The following is a 17,696-nucleotide window of genomic DNA, read 5'->3' on the forward strand; positions in this document are numbered from 1 at the left end:
CGATCTCTGATTTCAAGTTAAGTCTTCAGAGTCTGGTCTGTAGAGCAAGTTCTGGGACATCCAAGGCTATAGAGAAAAGCCCTATCAAAGAGAGAAAGAGACAGAGAGAGACCTTCCTAATATGTTTTTGCCCTATACCAGGTAGCCAAGTTTATTGGCTCTCCACCAGGCTACATCGGACATGAAGAGGGTGGCCAACTGACCAAGAAGCTGAAACAGTGCCCCAATGCAGTTGTCCTCTTCGATGAAGTGGACAAGGCCCATCCAGATGTGCTCACCATTATGCTGCAGCTGTTTGATGAGGTAAGAGCAGACTAGGCCAAGGTGAAGAGTAGGGACACAGCATTAATGGGGGTTGCGGGCAGCAGGAGCCTAGGCCCAGAGCCTGTCTGGTTGATCTTCTCTCCTCCCATGTATACTTAGTTACTTGGCAGTGTGACTCCATCCCCTCTCGGCAGGCCCAAGTGAGGCACTTGAAAGGAAACCAACCAGATTTCATGGCTCCCAAGCTGCCTTCCTGAGGTGCCATAGGGTAGGGGTGAGGGAGACAGGAAGTTTAGGTCTAGCCCTGCTCCTGACTGACTTTATAATTGTCACTGCTCATCTCTAGATATCAGTGACAAACAAGGAGGTTGGAGGTTGCAGTATTGCGTGCATGTGTGTATGCGTGCTGCCCACAGAGGCCAGAAGAGGGCATCAGAAGTTACAAATAATAACTACTATGTGGGTTCTGGGAATCAAACGTGGGTCCTTTGGACAAGTAGCCAGTACTCTTAACTGCTGAGCCAGTTTTCTGGGTCTGCACTAGTTTTTTTAAAATGACAGCCACGTTATTTGTAATGAAATTGTGTGACTGGTGTTCATAGGGCCCATCTCCTTACAGACTGGGCAGTCCTTCCACTAGTTAGGGTGAGCTAGAAATAAGAACTTGCTCTCTCTCTTTTTTTTTTTGAAACAGGGTTTCTCTGTAGCTTTGGAACCTGTCCTGGAACTTGCTTCCAAGGACCAGACTGACCTTCAACTCACAGAGATTAGCCTGCCTCTGCCTCTGCCTCTGCCTCTGCCTCTGCCTCTGCCTCCTGGGATTAAAGGTGTGCGCCACCACTGCCCAACAAGAACTTGCTTTTCTTGGTGCATTTGATGTGTACCTCTAGTAAAGATTTACAGACATCTTTGCTGGTTACTGTGATAGCTAGGAAGAAATTAGCTGATTTTTTTACAGGCAAAAAGACCAAAGTTCAGAGAAGGTATAGATGGTGAGTGCACAGCGACAGAGCTTCTGTGAAGACGGGGGTGCTCTGTGGATACATGTGACCCTGTGCCTGTCTCCGTGAGAGGGCAGGCTCTACCCATTTCAGGGTCCCTGCCCTACCAGGAGATGCTAAGAGCTGTACTAGCTGGCATCGTGTGCAGATGGGGTCACTTTGGTCTTTGGTCCCCTCCAGCTTTGCTTCCCGTGCCCCATGAGGCACAGGGAGAGACTCTCCAAGAGCAATTAACAACTTAGGCACCAAGTCACAGGATCCAAATGTCCCTCCCTACCAGCTGCAACTGCCTTCCACCAACATGCCCGAGTACATTCGGGTGACTGGCCCTTCGTCCTCTGCAGGACGACAGCACACCTGGGGGAAAGGCAAACACTCCGGCCAGATGGGAAGGCCAGTCTGCCCCTGTCCTGCCACAGGGCTCCACTAAAGGCCTATTAGGAAGCTCTAGCACAGAGCCCAGTCTGCTAGTTTGTGATGCCCTCAGTTGGAGCTGCTATGCTTGTTGAGGGCGGGGCTTCAGCTGGTGCCCTTCAGCCCTTCACCAGCCCCCAGGCCAGCAAACGCTGTGGGCTAACTGTAATTTTGGTTTTTGAGACAGGGTTTCCGCAGTGTAGTCTTGGCTGTCCTGGAACTTGGCTTCAAACCCAGACCCACCTGTCTTTGCCCCCCAAGTACTAGGATTAAATATGTATACGACCATGTGCTTATGAGGTGAACACAGAGAAGGGCTGAAAGGAGAAAGCTGACACCCCCGAAGCCTCAGGGGTCTGCAGCTCGCCACAGTGCCACAGTGCCGTCAGGTGGAGAGCACAGATGAGGTAGCCAAGGACACACAGCTAGAAGGAGCCTCAGACTTGCCCGGCATTCTGCAGATCCTGGTTCCATCCTTGGCATGTGTGCACAAGTGCTAAAGAATCCATCTGTACCTGCAGCACCTGGCCTAAAGCAGCTTCCATGGGATGTAGAAAGCTCTAGACATTTGCCTGTGGGGAGAGAGTGGTGCCCACATGAGCCGATTTCTGGCCAGCACCGGGCCATGACCTGAAGCAAGAAAATCTGCAGACCAAGCAACAGATAGAAACCCTGACGTGCAGGAAGGGGACGCCTGGGGACCAAGCAACAGATGGAGACTCTCACGTGTAGGAAGGGGACGCCTGGGGAGTCGCTGTGGCTAATAATGTGATGCATATGAACCACCCATAGCTACTCCAGAATTTAGGGACACTCTGGCCAAAAGCTACAATTCATGATTCCTTCAGCACAGAGGCTAACAGAGGCCTCAAGGGAGGCCACGTCCATCTCAGCAGGGTTCTGTGGCACAGGAACAGTGAGGGATTAAACTGTGAGCTTAGTACGAGTCAGAGAAGGTTCAGGGAGGGAATCAGGACTCACCCCAGTGATAGGCAGTCCCCAGAGTGTAGCTCTTGTCTTTATTCATGAGGTGTTGTGCAGGGCAGCGGGGCACAGCCTGCGGTGCTAATGATGAGCTGAGTGGACGGGATGCTGAGGTGGGAGCTGTGCCCAGGGACAGTAACAAGCGCAGCAGTTAGGGGCACGGGGTTCAGACTTTGGGGTGATAGAAGTCCCTGGAACCATACCAGGTCTGTCCTCCCAAGCCTGCCCTGAGAAAATCAAGAATTCTATGGCAGTTACCAAAGCACCTGAATACTTGGCTTATCTCCCATGGACACAGCACTATAGCCCAGCATAGAAGTCCCAGAAAATCCTGGACATTGAGGATTCATAATGATCCTAACCCTAATTATTGGCTGGGAAGACGGGCAGCCCATAAGCCTGGGGCGAGATTTGCACCCCAGCCAGGACAAGGACAAGGACAGTTTCATCTTTGGAACACATCTGAATTACCAAGAAAACTGAGGTGTGAGTGCTGAAAGTCACCTTTGGGTTAAGTGTGCACTGCACCTGCTCCCCTGGCCACCTGGATCCATCCTGAGGCCCAGTTATGAGCAGAGCTTTGGTCTCTCACATTGAAATTGCTGCTGGGTTATTGCTAGGTCCGGGACAGCAGTGCATGAACCCAGTCCTCAGAGATGGGCTTGAAAAGCCAGTGTGGACCACACACAGTGAGGTGCCAGGTACATGCTTGGCCATGTCATGCAGGCACGCAGACTTGGCTCCCCCACTGACTCCGTCATCTTAGAGCCAGTGAACTGGGGCAAGAGCAGAGAGCTCAAGGACTGACCCTGCTTCCCTTGCCCTCCTCTTTGGGGGGCCGGAACTGAAAAGCAAGGAACAGGAACAAGCCCTGAAAGCAGGCCCAGCACTAGGGATTCTTGCCAGTGCACAGACTGTAGAAGCAGAGACTACCTCTGACTCATTCTCGTGCCATCAGGGAAGGGGAAAGCGTGGTGACAGGTTTAGGCTGGAGCAGGAGCCCACCATAGCTCAGTGATCTGTCCCCAGGGCCATGTTCTCTCATTCTGTCGTACCTCAGACAACTCCAGGCAGGGATTGTCTCCCTCTCCCTCACACTTGTCTCCAGTAAGAAGCAAAGGATTCAAACTAAGTTTGGCCTAGAAAGCCAGTGAGGAGGGCATGAGGCTCGGAGTGCTGGACGCCTGGGCCAGGTACTGACCCTGGACAGTGATGAGCAGCCTGGCCTCTCCTCATGGGTCCTGGATGAGTAGAACACTGCAGTGACAGTGCCCTTGCCTGTGTGCGCCCTGCCACTGCTGTCACAACTGTCCATTGTTAGTGTACAGATGACCAGGCCTCTGCTCCTTTCACCTGGCTACTTTCAGAACCCTGTACTTTTATTCCTATTTCTTCCCTTTGCTCCTTTTCCTGTTCTTTTGTGTGCCTGCCTCTAAGAGAGATGGCTTCCTCAATGTCACTTCTGGAAAGAACTGAAAATTCAAAAAAAAAAAAAAAATCCCCAAAGTGCTTAGAGGAACCTCGCCATCTATTCCTCCTTGCCAGCATGGAGGACAACTCCAAAGATAGCTGAATATGGTGGTCTGCACCTGTAACCCCAGCACTAGGGAAATGGAGGCAGGAGCATCAGGAGTTCAAGTTCATCATCAACTATATTATAATAAGTATGAAGCTAGGCATGCCTGCATGGGACCCTGTCATTAAATGATAGATAGATAGATAGATAGATAGATAGATAGATAGATAGATAGATAGATAGATAGATAGATACATACATACATACATACATACATACATACATACATACATACATACATGAATGATAGCTAGATGGGTGGGTGGGTGGATGGATGGATGGATGGATGGATACATACATACGTACATACATACGTACATACATACATACATGAATGATAGCTAGATGGGTGGGTGGATGGATGGATGGATACATACATACGTACATACATACATACATACATACATGAATGATAGCTAGATGGATGGATGGATGGATGGATGGATGGGTGGGTGGATGGATGGATACATACAAACGTACATACATACATACATATATACATACATACATGAATGATAGCTAGATGGGTGGGTGGATGGATGGATGGATGGATACATACATACGTACATACATACATACATACATACATACATACATACGCAGGCAATTAGGCAATGACTAAGAGTGCTTGCTTTTCAGTTCCTAGCAGCCATTTCATCGGGTTCACAGCTACCTGTATCTCCCACTCCAAAGGATCTAGTGCCCTCTTTTGACCTCTGTTGGCACCCACACGTGCATAGTGTACACTGTAAAAATAAGAGCTGCCTGACTTTAGCAGATGTCATTAGCGACAGGAGTAACAGCTGTCTAACCATTTGCCCTTCACCAATGACCATGTGTGGTCCTGATAATCATCCTCTAAGATGCCCTCCCCTGCACTTCTGCAGTGACCAAGGCTTTCCTTCATCATCATCATCATGATTATTTCCTGATCTCACTGACCTTCTAGGCCAGGATCATGAGAAGGCTCAGAAAGTTCCAACACAATAGGCCTCCAAAGGAAGTGTGTTTGACTGGGAGTGAGACTGGCCACTGGAAGCCAGGAATGCTAGGTGCCAAAAGTAGGGGCACCTCACCTGGAGGCCTCGGTTGGTAAAGCCCATCAGGATGTGAGTCATATCCCCAGAGAGCTTAGAGTGGGAGGCAGCAGCAGAGGGACTTGGGGAACAGCTGTCTGATGGAGCCTACCCAGCTACCAGCTTCATCCTTCCCAGGGCCGCCTGACAGATGGCAAGGGGAAGACCATTGACTGCAAGGATGCCATCTTTATCATGACTTCCAATGTAGCCAGTGATGAGATCGCCCAGCATGCACTACAGCTGAGGCAGGAAGCTTTGGAGATGAGCCGAAATCGAATTGCCGAAAACCTTGGTATGATGTGTGGCCTGGGCGATCCAGGGAGGTGATCTGAGCACAGGCATATCTGGGGCAGAAATGGAACTGAAACCCTTAGAGTAGAAAGTAGGCATCATCCCAGAGAGCAGTGGGGACAAGAGATAGTGCCCCACCTTCAGGAAAGCCCGGGTCCACCAGTTTACAGGACGGCTTCAGACCCACCCCACCCCCCTAGGGACCAGGGAGACACATATTCAATGGGTCAGAAATTGGGGAAGTGGGCGAGGCCTCACGTACAAGGGTCATGGAGATGTCATCAGAGAGAGGCCGCTTCTGCCTTGCTCCTGGAAGAGCCTGGGCCTCTTTGCTGGGTCAGAGCTGTCTCTGCCCCAACCCAACCAAACCTGAGTCAGTGCTTTGTGGCATCTGCAAGCCAAAGGGCCTCAGAAGTCAGCTAGGTGCTCAGGACAAGGCTGGGACCTCAGACTGTGGCTACATGCACTCAACAGAAGCCCAGGCTTTTCCCTGGGGCCAGCACAGCCCCAGAGGTCCTGAGTGTGATAGCTAAGTACTTTATGATCTGTCTTCACAGGGGACGTCCAGATGAGTGACAAGATCACCATCTCAAAGAACTTCAAGGAGAATGTGATCCGTCCCATTCTGAAAGTGAGGTTTTCTTTTGGCTTCCTGCTGGGGCTCTAGAAGTACGGAAGTCCCTGTCTCCCCCATTGGTCCAGAAACAACCTGACTGTCACTGAGCGCCTCCACCCTTTACCTGTCTCTGCAGGCTCACTTCCGGAGAGATGAATTTCTGGGACGGATCAATGAGATTGTCTACTTCCTCCCTTTCTGCCACTCAGAGCTTATCCAGTTGGTCAACAAGGAACTGAACTTCTGGGCCAAGAGAGTAAGAGAGGACTGACTGCCTGTGGGTGGGGATAAGATATCTGGAGCCAGTGGTCCTGGGGGCACGGTCTCTCAAGGCCCCTGCGGACCAATTGTGCCTAGAGCTAGAAGGTACTGGGCAACATGCAGACAGTCCTCTCTCTGACCCACCTCAGGCCAAGCAGAGACACAACATCACACTGCTGTGGGACCGCGAGGTGGCAGATGTGTTGGTTGATGGTTACAATGTCCACTATGGCGCCCGCTCCATCAAGCATGAGGTGAGCACAGAGGCCTGAGACAAACACGGAACCTCTACACCTTCCCCCCTGGTGCCCTGGCTTCCATGCTCAGCCGGTCTCCCTGAAATTATCCATACCAACAGTGAACAGAAGCCCCTTCAGAACTAAAAATAAAAAATGATCAATTCAGACTAGTCTCTAGTCAGGTGGAAGGCAGAGGCAGGCAGATCTCTGAGCTCAAGGCCAACCTGGTCTACAGAGCAAGTTCCAGGATATCCAGGGCTACAGAGAGAAACCCTGTCTCAGAAACAAAACAAAACACTAGTCTCTAAGCAGGGTGAATAAGTATGAATCCTCATTAGAAGGACCTGGACTGAGAGACTCCGAAAACTAACACCATGGAGCCTTCAGCAGTTCCTGGTAAGCTAGTTGCCATTAAAGCTCACTTTGCAAGTGAGAACTACGGCTCTGAGGTTTGTGACTTGCCCAGACAGTAAGCCATAGAGGCCAGCTCCTGGCTGAAGCTGCAGGTCGGGTGCAGGCTAAGGCAGTGATGGCCCTATCACCTTCCTTCACCTGCAGGTAGAGCGCCGTGTGGTAAACCAGCTGGCAGCAGCCTATGAGCAGGACCTACTGCCAGGGGGCTGCACCCTGCGCATCACCGTGGAGGACTCGGACAAGCAGCTCCTCAAGAGCCCTGACCTGCCTTCACCCAAGGCTGAGAAGCGTCCGCCCACACTGCGTCTGGAGATCATTGATAAGGACAGCAAGACCCGCAAACTGGACATCCGGGCACCACTCCACCCTGAAAAGGTGTGCTACACCATCTAGCATCCGCCTGCCTGTGTGTACCCTGAACATCTAATAAAGACCCCTTGCTGTGACATGGCAACTGACATGCCGTCCCCTCATGCCTCCCCAAGGCCCAGGCCCTCCCCTGCCTTCTTGGTTGTGAGGTTCATGGTCTGTTGTGATCTCCGAGTGAGGAACAGGAAGGCCTGGTCTGCACTTGAGTGCGGACTCCATTCCATGTCACCAGAAGATCAGAAGCATGGCAACAGAAACCAAGTGTGGCTGGAAGAAGACAGGGCCAGGCGGTGTTGTGCACCTCTGCTTGTGCTGACGCAGTGCGTTCCCATGGTGTCCCCATGGGGGTGGAGGAAGGCAAGAGCTCCAAGCACGAGGCTCTGCAGTCTACAGCTGTCTCTTTCCCATGCCCGTAGCTCTCTATCGTGCCCGCCCTGGAGTCCAGCCTTATGACTAAGCCAGGGTAGGGCACCCATAGGTCTGAGTGGTTCCTGCCATCCTCTGGGATGGGACTGTGCTCCCTGGTGACCAAACTCAGCAGGCTGGCAGTACAGGTACTGGAAAGCTGTATGGGAGCAAGGTTAGGGTCAGGCTCCATGTAGGTGGACGTGGAGTGTGCCTCAGCGCTGTCTCTCAACTGCTGTCCCAGCCGAGTGAGTCAGGAATGAGCCTGCTGGTAACTCAGTGTGCCATGTCCACTGCGGACAGCATGACATCGTGTGTGTTTCAGCCCAGCCAGGCAGGATACAACAGACCTGGCAGAAGCCACCGGTAGTTTCCTGCAGGATTTGGGTCGAGCCCTCTGTCCACCAGGGTGCAGAGATAGGGTCACAGAAGAATGTCAGGACAAGATGGCCAGGCCAGAGCATGAGTGACGAGCTCTGGGTGTCCCCAGCTCCCCAGGCAGCTGCTCATCTCTACCTCAGTAATTTATTCTCCTTTTTATTTTGAAATCGTTTAGACTTATAGAAAATTCTCCCCCTCCCCTCTGACACCTTTCAGTCGGCCTCTCCTCCTGTCATTCAGTGTGGGTAATGACCAGACCAGGGCCGGGAGACGCACACTGCCGCGAGCTCTCGAAACCCCACATTGCCTTTTCTTTCCATTTCTTCTTCCTGTCTGCCTGAGGCAGTTTCTGTGTCCTTGCTCGTTTTTAAACAGTCCTTCAGCTTGGGTTTGTCTGATGTCACTGATGAGACTGAGGTCTGCATCCTTAGCAGGGTGACCACAGAAGCTGTCTGCCCTGCGCTCCTAGCACTTGCACTGGTAACTGTAATCTTGAGACTAGGATTGTCTGTGGAAGGATTCTCTACTGTAAAATTGTAAACTTTCAGGCTGGGGTGTAGCTCAGTAATAGACCTTGCCTAACATGCATGAGGGCTTGGGTTTGATTCCCAACACCACAGAAATAAGTGTATATATAGGGAGCTGGAGAGTGGTTAAGAGCATTGCCTGCTCTTCCAAAGGTTCTGAGTTCAATTCCCAGCAACCATATGGTGGCTCACAACCATCTGTAATGGAGTCTGGTGCCCTCTTCTGGCCTGCAGACACACATACAGACAGAATATTGTATACATAATAAATAAATAAATAAATATTTAAAAAAAATAAGTGTATATATAAATAAATAGTTTTCCTCTGGAAATGAAATCAAGCCAAATATATTGGCTTATGCCTAGACTCCCAGCAACTGAGAAGTCGAGGTAGGATTGTCACAAGTTTGAGGCTACCATCTGCTGCATAGTGAGTTCTAGACCAGTCTAAGCTACATAGTAAAACCCTGTCTCCAAATAGAAAGAGCCAAGCTGGTAGAGCTCTATGAATTCTAGACTGGCCTGGTCTGCAGAGTGAGCTCCAGGCCAGCCAGAGCTACACAGTGAGACCCTGTCAAAACAAGGGGGGAGGGGGCTGTAATATGGCTCAGCAGGTTAAGGAGCTTGCTGCACAACCTCATGATTTGAGTTTAATCCCTGGAACCCATATAAAGATGGAAGGAGAGAACCAACTTGAAAAAACTTGTCCTCTGTGTACTGAAGAGATGTCTCAGAGGTTAAGAGCACTGGCTGTTCTTCCAGAGGTCCTGAGTCCAATTCCCAGCAGCCACATGGTGGCTCACAACCATCTGTAACGAAATCTGGTGCCCTCTTCTGGTGTGCATCAGAACACTGTATACATAATAAATAAAATCTTTAAAAAATTTGTCCCCTGACCTCCACACACATACAGTAGCATGAATGCCCCCATACACACATTATTTAGTAATAAATTTAAAAAGGGATAAAATGTTCTGGGAAGATAACTTGAGGCTGTTTGGATGTCACATATGTAGAATTTTTCTTAGTGTTGTGTTCATCTCGCTTAGCTGTTTTACTGCTGTGCTTACTGTATTCCTTATGACGACTTTGCCGTCCTTATTCATCTGTATCTATTAATGGGTGTTCTGTTCTAAAGACTGTTACCTCATATATCCAGTTATGACATGCGTTGGCTGTACTGTAGTAGGAAGAGTGCTGATGGTGCAGCCCTGCTTGGCTCCTTCAGCTCTGCCCTTGTGTCAAGCCTCACAGCCTCATGTTCCAGCACCATAGACTTCTGGGCTCACTCACCGTCTCCAAAGCACAGCTGCCATTTCTCCAAGACTCCTGTCTCCTTTTATTGTATGGACCATTGGTTTATTGATACTTCAAGAGTAAGATCTGGACACCAGGGATGTTCGTGGTGTCCAGACCCTCCCAGCAGATGCACCAGGAACTAAAGATACATGCATATACATATGTCTGGTTTTATCCCTTCATCTATGTTATGAAAAAATCATGAGTTCCAAGTGGTGCCTATAGTCCAATCTAATACTGTAATGTGTGGCAGCCTTTTTTTTTTAGATTTATGTGTATTAGTGTTTTGCATGCATGTATGTATCTAGAGGCCAGAAGAAAGTGTTTTATACCCTGGAACTAGAGTTACAGACACTATTGAGCCACCATGTGGGTGCTGAGATTTGAACCTGGTCTTCTGAGAAAGCAGCTAGACCTCTTAACCACTGGGCCATTGCTCCAGCACATGCAGTGGCTTTCTTAAAACCTTACTATTCCTTTTCGGTTCCTTTCCTTTTCTTCCTCTGTGGTGTCAGACTGCCCTTAGAGCAGTAGATTGGGACCCCTCTGGGGGGGGGGGGTCAAATGACCCTTTCACAGGGGTTGCCTAAGACCATCCTGTATAGCAGATATTTGCATTATGATTATAACAATATCAAAATTACAGTTATGAAGTAACAACAAAAATAATTTTATGGGCCAGGTGGTGGTAGTGCATGCCTTTAATCCCAGCACTTGGGAGGCAGAGGCAGGTGGAGCTCTGTGAGTTCAAGGCTAGCCTGGTCTATGGAGCAAGTTCCAGGACAGCCTCCAAAGCTACATAGATAAACCCTATCTTGGAAAACAAAAAAACTAAAAACATTATGTTTGGTGTCACCACAACATGAGGAGCTGTATTAAAGGATCACAGATTCAGGAAGGTTGAGCACTACTCCCTTAGATGCTCTAACTGTTAAAGGATCACAGCATCGGGAAGGTTGGGGACCACTCCCTTAGATGCTCTAACTGTTAAAGGATCACAGCATCGGGAAGGTTGGGGACCACTCCCTTAGATGCTCTAACTGTTAAAGGATCACAGCATCGGGAAGGTTGGGGACCACTCCCTTAGATGCTCTAACTGTTAAAGGATCACAGCATCGGGAAGGTTGGGGACCACTCCCTTAGATGCTCTAACTGTTAAAGGATCACAGCATCGGGAAGGTTGGGGACCACTCCCTTAGATGCTCTAACTGTTAAAGGATCACAGCATCGGGAAGGTTGGGGACCACTCCCTTAGATGCTCTAACTGTTAAAGGATCACAGCATCGGGAAGGTTGGGGACCACTCCCTTAGATGCTCTAACTGTTAAAGGATCACAGCATCGGGAAGATTGAGCACTACTCCCTTAGATGCTCTAACTGTTAAAGGATCACAGCATCGGGAAGGTTGGGGACCACTCCCTTAGATGCTCTAACTGTTAAAGGATCACAGCATCGGGAAGGTTGGGGACCACTCCCTTAGATGCTCTAACTGTTAAAGGATCACAGATTCAGGAAGGTTGAGCACTACTCCCTTAGATGCTCTAACTGTTAAAGGATCACAGCATCGGGAAGGTTGGGGACCACTCCCTTAGATGCTCTAACTGTTAAAGGATCACAGCATCGGGAAGGTTGAGCACTACTCCCTTAGATGCTCTAACTGTTAAAGGATCACAGCATCGGGAAGGTTGGGGACCACTCCCTTAGATGCTCTAACTGTTAAAGGATCACAGCATCGGGAAGGTTGGGGACCACTCCCTTAGATGCTCTAAGTCAGTTGGGCAGTGCACATCCCTATGCCTTATTCTATTGGATAATCAATTGTGGACAAAAACAACTGGAATTAAACTCTAAACTAGATCATTGTTGTGCCTGGAAACCCCTTGGCTATCTTCCTGGTTGTAGCATGGGGAACAGAATAGACCTTTGCTTGGTTACACTGTGCTCTCGTCCAGGACTGGAGCACATCCTGGCTTTGCTCAGCCTGCCTACCCCTCTTGTTCTGTGGTCAGTCTTTGTCACTAGAACGCAAGCTCCAAGAGGGCAGATGCTGTCTGGCTTAATCGGCACAGAACCTGCCATGTCACGGTGCCAGCATGCACCCAGGCGCCCCAGGAATATTAGATGATATTATTTATTCATTGTTAGCCAGGAAGTGGGACGCACCAGGGGTGATCTGAGCAAGCAGAGCAAGGTGACAGCAGGCATCCCATGGAGGGTCCTGTCGTTCATGACTGTGGTGCAAAGAGAAAAGGCTGAGCAGAGCTTGGGTCAAACCTGTAATCCCTGGGGGAGAGGGCGGGCACTCTGGCAGGAGGAGTGTACTGATTGTTTTAGATTCGGTGAGGAGGCAAAATAAACATTTAGGGGCTAAAATGATGGATCAGCCATTAAGAGTACTTAAGCCCTTGCAGAGGACCTGGATCCATTCTCAGCACCCACATGTCTGAAACTCCAGTTCCAGGGAATCCTAACCTCTTCTGGCTCCCACGGGCTCCTGTGATTTGGTGCACACACGAACTCATGAACATACCCATTAAAATAAAAACGCTGAAGACATCTAAACCTGAACGTTTTCTTAAAGTAAATCTTAAATAGGGACTGGGGAGATGGGTCAGTGGTTAAGAGGTTCAATTCCCAGAACCCACATGGCAGCTCACAACTGTCTGTAACTCCAGTTTCAGGCAACCCAACACCCTTATACAGACACACACAGAAGCAAAACACCAATGCACATAAAATAAAAAATAATTTAAAAAAAAAATCTTAAGAAATGGGCAGAAAGTGGACAATCAAAGCTGAAATTTAGGAGGAAAAAATAAGATAAAAAAAATTAACTCGCTAGGCAGTGGTGGCACATGCCCTTAATTCCAGCACTTGGGAAGAAGAGGCAGGCAGATCAGTGAGTTCAAAAAAAAAACTGCAAAAGAAAATAATCATAATACTAACAATTAACTAGCCAAGTGTGGGGTCTCACCTATAATCCCAGCACTGAGGAAGCTGATGCAGATGGATCTTCATGAATTAGCTGAAAGAGTAAGTTAAATAGGGAAAATTTCCTGAGCCAGCTAAAGGAAAAGAGAACCCAGAAAAAGGCCAAAAATGCATGTCAACCACATGTTAATCTTCTCCATATTGTTCAATTTTAGTGTATGTGCTGTGGTCAGGATGTATGAGAAAAGAATAAAACAAAAAAAGCAAAACAATAAGCAACTTAAAAACAAAACAACAACAAAAAAGGCCAAAAATGAAAATCCAAGATTAGGAGTATGAATTAGATATAACCAGCGTATGGGGAAATATTTTTTTATGATTTCGCAGTATCAGGCTGTCTAGGAACACTGGCTCTAGATGGCTCTGTTGGGCTGGCGTGTGACAGCGATCACTAAGCCGTGTGAGGCTGTGTCTAGTCACTAGCACCACAGAAAACTTCCTGCGTTGGTTTGCTTTTGTTTGGATGGTTGGGTTTTGGGTTTTTGTTTTGTGGCTTGGGTTTTTGTGTATTTTTTTTTGTACTTTTTAAAATAGGATCTTACTGTGTAGACCTGGCTGGCTTTGAACTTGAGAGATCCGCCTGCCTCTGCCTTCCCACTGCTGGGATTAATGGTGTGCACCACCACACCTCGCCACAAAAAGCATTTCAGGTGCTAAGAGGAAAGTTCATAGCACTAAGTGCCCACTTAAAGAAAACGGAGAAAGCATACATCGGGGACTTAACAGCACACCTGAAAGCACACGCACCCAGGAGGAGTAGAAGACTGGAAATAATCAAACTGACGGCGGAAATCAACAAAATAGAAACAGAAAACAGTCCAAAGAATCAATGAAACAAAAAGTTAGTTCTTGGAGAAAATCAACAAGATCGACAAACCCCTATCCAAACTAATTAAACAACAGAGAGAGAACACGCAAATAAATAAGATCAGAAATGAAAAGGGGGACATAACCACAGACACAGAGGAAATTCAGAGAATCATTAGATCTTACTACAAAAGCCTATATGCCACAAAACTGGAAAATGCAAAAGAAATGGACATTTTTTTAGATAAGTACCATATACCAAAGCTAAACCAAGACCAGGTGAACTATCTAAATAGACCTGTTAGTCGCGAAGAACTAGAAACTGTTATCAAAAATCTTCCTTCCAAAAAAAGCCCAGGACCAGATGGTTTCAATGCAAAATTCTACCAGAACTTCCAAGAAGAGCTAATACCTATACTCTGTAATGTATTTCACAATATAGAAACAGAAGAGTCATTGCCAAATTCCTTTTATGAAGCTACAGTTACCCCGATACCAAAACCACACAAAGACCCAACGAAGAAAGAGAATTACAGGCCTATCTCACTCATGAATATCGACGCAAAATTTCTCAATAAAATACTGGCAAACCGAATCCAAGAACACATTAGAAAAATTATCCATTATGATCAAGTAGGCTTCATCCCAGAGATGCAGGGCTGGTTCAACATATGCAAATCTATCAATGTAATCCACCATATAAATAAACGGAAAGAAAAAAAGCCATATGATTTCATTAGATGCTGAAAAAGCATTCGACAAAATTCAACACCCCTTTGTGATAAAGGTCTTGGAGAGGTTAGGGATACAAGGGTCATACCTAAATATAATAAAAGCTATTTACAGCAAGTCAACAGCTAACATTAAATTAAACGGAGAAAAACTCAAAGCCATCCCACTAAAATCAGGAACACGACAAGGATGTCCACTCTCTCCATACCTCTTCAATATAGTGCTTGAAGTCTAGCAATAGCAATAAGACAACATAAGGGGATCAAGGGGATTCGTATTGGAAAGGAAGAAGTTTAGCTTTCGTTATTTGCAGATGATATGATAGTATACATAAGCGACCCCAAAAACTCTACCAAAGAACTCCTACAGCTGATAAACACCTTTAGTAATGTGGCAAGATACAAGATCAAGTCCAAAAAATCAATGGCCTTCCTATACACTAAGGATAAGGAAGCAGAGAGGGAAATCAGAGAAGCATCACCTTTCATGATAGCCACAAATAGCATAAAATATCCTGGGGTAACTCTGACCAAGGAAGTGAAAGATCTATATGACAAGAACTTTAAGTCTTTGCAGAAAGAAATTGAAGAGGACACCAGAAAATGGAAGGATCTCCCCTGCTCTTGGATTGGGAGGATCAACATAGTAAAAACGGCAATTCTACCAAAAGCTATCTATAGATTCAATGCAATCCCCATCAAAATCCCATCAAAATTCTTCACAGATCTGGAGAAGACAATAATCAACTTTATATGGAAAAACAAAAAACCCAGGATAGCCAAAACAATCTTATACAATAAAGGATTGTCTGGAGGCATTACCATCCCTGACTTCAAACTCTATTACAGAGCTACAGTATTGAAAACAGCTTGGTACTGGCATAAAAACAGAGAAGTCGACCAATGGAATCGAATAGAAGACCCACAAACCTATGAACACCTGATTTTCGATAAAGGAGCTAAAAGTATACAATGGAAAAAAGAGAGCATCTTCAACAAATTGTGCTGGCAAAACTGGATGTCAACCTGTAGAAGAATGAAAATATCTATCACCATGCACAAAACTCAAGTCCAGCTCTTTTTTTCCGCCTGGAACCATGGAGGCTGTGCCGGAGAAGAAAAAGGTTCCTGCTGCACCGGAAACCCAGAAGAAAAAGAAGGTTCCTGCTGCGCCAGGAACCCTGAAGAAGAAGAAGCTTCCTGCTGTGCCAGAAACCCTGAAGAAAAAGCGAAGAAATTTCACAGAGTTGAAGGTGAAGCGCCTTCGGAAGAAGATTGCCCTGAAGTCACTGCGAAGGGCCCAGAGGAAGCTCATCTATGAGAAGGCAAAGTACTATCACAAGGAGTACAGGCAAATGTACCGGACGGAGATTCGCATGGCCAGGATGGCAAGGAAAGCTGGGAACTTCTATGTGCCTGCAGAACCGAAGCTGGCGTTCGTCATCAGAATCCGAGGTATCAATGGTGTAAGCCCAAAGGTGCGCAAGGTGTTGCAGCTTCTTCGTCTGCGGCAGATCTTCAACGGCACCTTCGTTAAGCTCAACAAGGCTTCAATCAACATGCTGAGGATTGTGGAACCATACATTGCATGGGGGTACCCCAATCTGAAGTCAGTAAAAGAGCTCATCTACAAACGCGGCTATGGCAAAATTTATAAGAAGAGAATTGCCTTGACAGATAATTCCTTGATTGCTCGGTCTCTTGGTAAATACGGCATCATCTGCATGGAGGATCTAATTCATGAGATCTATACAGTTGGAAAACGCTTCAAGGAAGCAAATAACTTCCTGTGGCCCTTCAAATTGTCTTCTCCACGAGGTGGAATGAAGAAAAAGACAACTCATTTTGTGGAAGGTGGAGATGCTGGCAACAGGGAAGACCAGATAAACAGGCTTATTAGACGGATGAACTAAGGTGTTGCCCATGGTATTTTTGTAATCTGGTCAGTTACTAAACAGTCACAGCTGGCAAACTGAAAAAAAAAAAAAACTCAAGTCCAAATGGATTAAAGACCTCAATATCAGTCCGAACACACTGAACCTGATAGAAGAGAAAGTGGGAAGTACTCTACAACACATGGGCACAGGAGACCACTTCCTACGTTTAACCCCAGCAGCACAGACATTTTAAGGGCCTCATTGAATAAATGGGACCTCCTGAGGCTGAGAAGCTTCTGTAAAGCAAAGGACACTGTCACTAAGACAGAAAAGCAACCCACTGACTGGGAGAAGATCTTCACCAACCCCGCAACAGACAAAGGTCTGATCTCCAAAATATATAAAGAACTCAAGAAACTAGACTGTAAAAGGCTAATCAACCCAATTATAAAATGGGGCACTGAGCTGAACAGAGAATTCTCAACAGAAGAAGTTCAAATGGCCAAAAGACACTTAAGGTCATGCTCAACTTCCTTAGCGATCAGGGAAATGCAAATCAAGACAACTTTAAGATACCATCTTACACCTGTCAGAATGGCTAAAATAAAAAACACCAATGATAGCCTTTGCTGGAGAGGTTGTGGAGAAAGGGGTACACTCATCCATTGCTGGTGGGAATGCAAACTTGTGCAACCACTTTGGAAAGCAGTGTGGCGGTTTCTCAGGAAATTCGGGATCAACCTATCCCTGGACCCAGCAATACCACTCTTGGGAATATATCCAAGAGAGGCCCTATCATACAACAAAAGTATATGCTCTACTATGTTCATAGCAGCATTGTTTGTAATAGCCAGGACCTGAAAACAACCTAGATGCCCTTCAATGGAAGAATGGATGAAGAAAGTATGGAATATATACATATTAGAGTACTACTCAGCAGTAAAAAACAATGACTTCTTGAATTTTGCATGCAAATGGATGGAAATAGAAAACTCCATCCTGAGTGAGGTAAGCCAGACCCAAAAAGAGGAACATTGGATGTACTCACTCATATTTGGTTTCTAGCCATAAACAAAGGACATTGAGCCTATAATTAGTGATCCTAGAGAAGCTAAATAAGGAGAACCCAAAGAAAAACATATAGGCATTCTCCTGAATATTAACCTTCATC

General features: G+C 47.1%; 2 protein-coding genes across 3 annotated transcripts in view; both read left to right on the top strand.

Moving 5' to 3' along the window:
• Positions 1-7,593, top strand: part of Clpb (ClpB family mitochondrial disaggregase) — a 122,348-nt gene extending 114,755 nt beyond the window's left edge. For both annotated transcript variants that reach the window (XM_075971629.1, XM_075971630.1), the window contains 6 exons: positions 142-303; positions 5,454-5,610; positions 6,167-6,240; positions 6,362-6,481; positions 6,636-6,740; positions 7,284-7,593. In XM_075971629.1, the coding sequence (XP_075827744.1) occupies positions 142-303; positions 5,454-5,610; positions 6,167-6,240; positions 6,362-6,481; positions 6,636-6,740; positions 7,284-7,532 (867 nt within the window). In that variant the 3' untranslated portion in view covers positions 7,533-7,593. The remainder of the gene's footprint in view (positions 1-141; positions 304-5,453; positions 5,611-6,166; positions 6,241-6,361; positions 6,482-6,635; positions 6,741-7,283) is intronic.
• Positions 7,594-15,722: 8,129 nt separating this feature from the next.
• LOC142849459 (large ribosomal subunit protein uL30-like) lies at positions 15,723-16,626 on the top strand. Its single transcript, XM_075971631.1, has one exon. It carries the CDS (start codon positions 15,746-15,748, stop codon positions 16,559-16,561), a length of 816 nt encoding a protein of 271 aa, XP_075827746.1. The 5' UTR covers positions 15,723-15,745; the 3' UTR covers positions 16,562-16,626.
• The last annotated feature ends 1,070 nt before the right edge of the window (positions 16,627-17,696 follow it).

This window comes from Microtus pennsylvanicus, chromosome 5, assembly GCF_037038515.1.
Source record: "Microtus pennsylvanicus isolate mMicPen1 chromosome 5, mMicPen1.hap1, whole genome shotgun sequence".
Lineage (NCBI taxonomy): Eukaryota > Metazoa > Chordata > Mammalia > Rodentia > Cricetidae > Microtus > Microtus pennsylvanicus.

What these genes read in the sequence shown, in the direction of transcription:
- LOC142849459 (XM_075971631.1), top strand. Translation starts at nt 15,746, where the DNA reads ATGGAGGCTGTGCCGGAGAAGAAAAAGGTTCCTGCTGCACCGGAAACC.